Below are 4,584 nucleotides of genomic sequence, written 5' to 3' on the forward strand. Positions count from 1 at the left end.
CTTTTGGAATTGCTTGGAGGAGAAGCATGAGAAGTTTATGAGAAAGTGGTAATGAAGATAACATCTCACAGTCTCACCTCGTGTCTCCCTCTCACTGTCTTTGGGGAAGATTTTAATCTGGGACAGAGTGAAGAAATACCTCTTTCAGGCTTCTTCTAGATTTCTACTTGGTAATCTATTTTCTTGCACAGGGAGCGCCAACTTCCATTATGTTAGGAAAGTCTCATGTAAAATATTCAAGGTAAGAGCTACCTAAATTTAATATGATTAAATATAATCAAATGGAAAAAACATACAGTTTAGTTAATAGATCTTTAGGAAGGAGATGTTATTATGAACATGGCCTTTGCAAAGTATCATATTAAATTTTAAGAAGGCTTTTTAAGGTTAAGATTTGGATATGTAGAAGAGGAAGAGGAGAAAATTTAAGGTGATATAAAAGGAGTGAAAAGTACAAATACAACAAGGGTAGGAGATAAATGCCTCTGCAGAAACATGTAGAAGGAAGTCAGAAAAGTAGGGTGGGTTCACAAAGGTTAAAGGCAGGGTGAAACCTCTATTTGAAGCATAACTCATGCAGACATTTTACAAGCAAGTGAGGTGCTGATGGTCAGAAGTAATGTCTACATCAAATTAAGCATTCTCTGGGGAACTGTGCGCTGGAGTATCTCAAAATCCAAAAAATCTATGCTATCATTGATGATTTCCACACATCTTCAGAAATGCTTTCTGTTCCTATTCCTTTTAGCAGACTCATCAGCTCCTCAGTCATTTTAGAGGACCACATCATGTCTCGTACCAACCTTACCATCTTCCACCCTACAGTGTTTGTCTTAGTTGGCATCCCTGGGCTAGAGGTTTATCACATCTGGCTGTCAATTCCCCTCTGCCTCATGTACATCACTGCAGTCCTGGGAAACGGTCTCCTGATGGTGGTCATCATCACAGAACGCAGCCTTCATGAACCCATGTATTTTTTCCTCTCCATGCTGGCCATGACAGATGTCTTGCTATCCACCACCACTGTGCCCAAGGCCTTAGCCATCTTCTGGCTCCATGCTCATGAAATTGTGTTTGATGCCTGTGTCACTCAAGTCTTCTTTGTCCACGTGATGTTTGTTGGGGAGTCAGCCATCCTCCTGGCCATGGCCTTTGACCGCTTTGTGGCCATCTGTGCTCCCCTGAGATATACATCAGTGCTAACATGGCCTGTTGTGAGAAGGATTGCTCTGGCCATTGTCACCCGAAGCTTCTGCATTATCTTCCCAGTGATCTTTTTGCTGAAGCGACTGCCCTTCTGCCAGACCAACATCGTCCCACATTCATACTGTGAGCATATTGGAATAGCCCGCTTAGCCTGTGCTGACATCACTATTAACATCTGGTATGGCTTCTCAGTACCCATTGTAATGGTCATATTGGATGTGATCCTCATTGCTGTGTCATACTCACTCATCCTCCATGCGGTATTTCGTTTGCCCTCCCAGGATGCTCGGCACAAAGCCCTCAGTACTTGTGGCTCCCACCTCTGCGTCATCCTTATGTTTTATGTTCCATCATTCTTCACCTTATTGACCCATCGCTTTGGCCGTAACATTCCTCGACATGTCCATATCCTACTGGCTAATCTTTATGTGGTGGTGCCACCAATGCTCAACCCTATTGTGTATGGTGTGAAGACTAAACAGATTCGAGAGGGCATAGCCCACCGGGTCTTTGAGGTGAAGGCTTGGTGCTATGCTTCCTTTCTGGGCTAATGGTTCCCTAGAATCTCCACTTCCAGTTCCATCAAGAAAACTAGTTGTCAAATGCAGAAATTCCCAGGAATGGAAGAGCTTTTGAACATCCTCCTATTCCTTTCTTCTTCTCTATCTTCTTCTTTCTCCCACTTTTCTCTCCCACTTCTTTATCGCCTTCTTCAGTTTCTTTTTGTTTTTCTGTCTTCTTCTCACCTTCCTCTTCCACAATCCAGAAATGATTATCAAGCATACATGATTCTGATATGAACATTTGGTATCTTCAGAAGACCAGGTATGTTCTAGAAACATAGGGAATTGAATACCACATGAAGTGAGGGCATGAACAAATGAATGAAAATAATTTGTATTTAGCATTTAAAGGTGGTTTAATTTTTTAAAATACAAAGGTATGCATTGAATATTTGTAAAGAATCAAGTAGCTTTCCACTCACTTGTATGAAGGCAGGTGTTCTTGAATCCCAGCAATGCAAACCCTTAGGCCATCTCAAAAACTTTTGCACAGTCTTCAAATTTCAGTTCTGGAACTGTCTTTCCTGATAAATCTTTACTAAACTTCCCTGGCCTGGAATGATGTTGTGGGTTAATGAGCTAGATTGCAAAGTCAGTTTGAACCACAAGGTCAGCAGTTCAAGCTCACCAGTTGCTCCTTGGAAACTCTATACAGGGTCACTATGGGTTGGAACCAACTCTACGGCACTTCACAACAACAGTCTTCCCCGGCAAGTCAAGCCTCTTATATTTGTATGTCTATTACATCTTATACAAATCTCCAAATATGGGTAATGGGTTACAATGGGTTTTTCATTTATCTGTACCCTCAATTGATTGTAAGTTTGAAATCAGATAAGTGTGTGTGATTCATATCTGTACCCTCAGTGGATTACAAGATGCCTGGTATATAATAAATGCCTAAACTGAATGAAAGCATGAGTGAGTGCATAATTGTCTTCCTGAAGTCAGAACATGGCACTAAAACAACCAGTTACATTAGTCCACAGAACCAGTCATTAATAAACAAGCCCTGCATAAACGTTGTTTGGCACTCTGGGGGCAAGTCCACTATAGAACCCACAATGCATCTGATTTTTTAACCTTTTACTGATAATGCAGAAACCCTGGTGGTGCAGGAGGTTAAGCATTGGTAAGCTAACTGAAAGGTCAGTGGTCGGAACCCATCAACCACAACAAGGGAGAAAGATGAGGGAGTCTGTAAAGATGTACAGCCGTGGAAAGTCTATTGAGCAGTTCTGCTCTGTCCTGTAGAGTCTCTATGAGTTGGAATCCACTTGATGGCAGTGGTTTGGTTTTGGTTTGCTTGTAATGCAGAAACCAGGGAATACAAAGAGTAGGAGGAAACAGGGTACTCTTGAGTCTTCTATCTGTCTTCTAACTAGATCCAGAGTTGGGGATTACAGCATAATTTTTATGGCCAGGTTAGCAAAAACTGTTTCTTGAAATTTACCATGCTGACCTTCATTCATGCTTTTCATAAAAAGGTCTTGCTAAATCATATTCTCAGCTACACTAAAGAGTCCCATATTTCTTTCTCCAGCCCAGAATTCTCTTTGGAATTTTTAACTCATAAATTTACCTATTAAATGCATATCTTCTCCAGAATCTATAACTTCTACTCAAATTGAATTTTCTTTCAGTGTTCTTATCATCTGAACTAAAAACCAAAACACTGTATTATGATGATCCCATCAACTTCACTAAGTTTGAAATTATGGAGTTTTCTTGACATCTAACTCTCAGGTGTATTCCTAACAAGTACTTGGTTTTGACACACATTGATGTTACCACTAAATAGTTAAGTGGATGACGTTGTTGCTCTTGTTATGTGCCATGGAGTTGGTTCCCACTCATAGCGACCCTGTACAGGGTTTCCGAGGCTGTAAATCTTTACGGGAGCAGAAAGCCTCATCTTTTTCCCATGGAACAGCTGGTAGTTTTGAACTGCTGACCCTGAGGTTAGCAGCCCGATTTGTAACCACTACACTACCAGAGCTCCTTTTGGAGTCATATCAAGATCAAACCCTGTCTTCATAATTTTCTACCTGCATGAACGTGTGAAATTTATTTAATATTTATAGTCACCATGTTTTTTTCATCTATAAAATTAAGATAACAATAGTGCCTCATAAGGTTGTTGAGAAGACTGAATGAAATCAACCATATATACCACATACCACCCACCTCTCATCTGGTAGTTTGTTGTACTGTGGTAATTGTGTATTGCTGTAATGCTAGAGCAATTCCACTGGTATTTTAAATACCAGCAGGGCACCCATGGTGAATTGATTTCAGCAGAACTTCCAGACTGAGGCAGAGTAGGAAGCGAGAACGACCATTTCAGAAAAGTTAGTCATTAAAAATCTTATGAATATCAGAATCGAGGAGGAACAAACAAGATGGTGGATCAGGTGGACATATAACAGAGAGCTCCGCCAACAACAACACAGAATACCTGACCAAGCAGGTTCAGGGGCTGGTCCCAGAACTCTGAACTGCATATAAAGGAATACTTAGAAGGTTGGAAGGCTCACAGCTGGGGGAATCTGTGGCAGAAACAAGAAATCTATTGCTTTCTAGTCCGGGCTGCTTGGCTGCGCCAGGAGCCGCCATCTTGGGTGAGACCACGTGGCGGAAGGATCAGAGCGGCCACAGATTCCTGGCAGAACCGCTGAGATAAAGGTGTGGACATTCTTTTCTTTTGGTATCTTCACTGGTCCCTTGCTGTCTGCGCACCTCCATTCTGGTGACTATAGGGGTGCCTGAGCTAGTGGGCACCCCAGCTCCATCCTCGGAGGGTTCTACTACGCAT

At 41.8% G+C, this 4,584-nt stretch overlaps 1 protein-coding gene across 1 annotated transcript; it reads left to right on the top strand.

Moving 5' to 3' along the window:
- The first annotated feature begins 788 nt into the window (after window positions 1-788).
- Window positions 789-1,757, top strand: LOC102830128 (olfactory receptor 52B2-like). The gene has a single exon (XM_006870312.1). The coding sequence runs from the start codon at window positions 789-791 to the stop codon at window positions 1,755-1,757; it is 969 nt and encodes a 322-aa protein (XP_006870374.1).
- Window positions 1,758-4,584: the final 2,827 nt, after the last annotated feature.

Source organism: Chrysochloris asiatica, unplaced genomic scaffold, assembly GCF_000296735.1.
Source record: "Chrysochloris asiatica unplaced genomic scaffold, ChrAsi1.0 scaffold00140, whole genome shotgun sequence".
NCBI classification, from domain to species: domain Eukaryota; kingdom Metazoa; phylum Chordata; class Mammalia; order Afrosoricida; family Chrysochloridae; genus Chrysochloris; species Chrysochloris asiatica.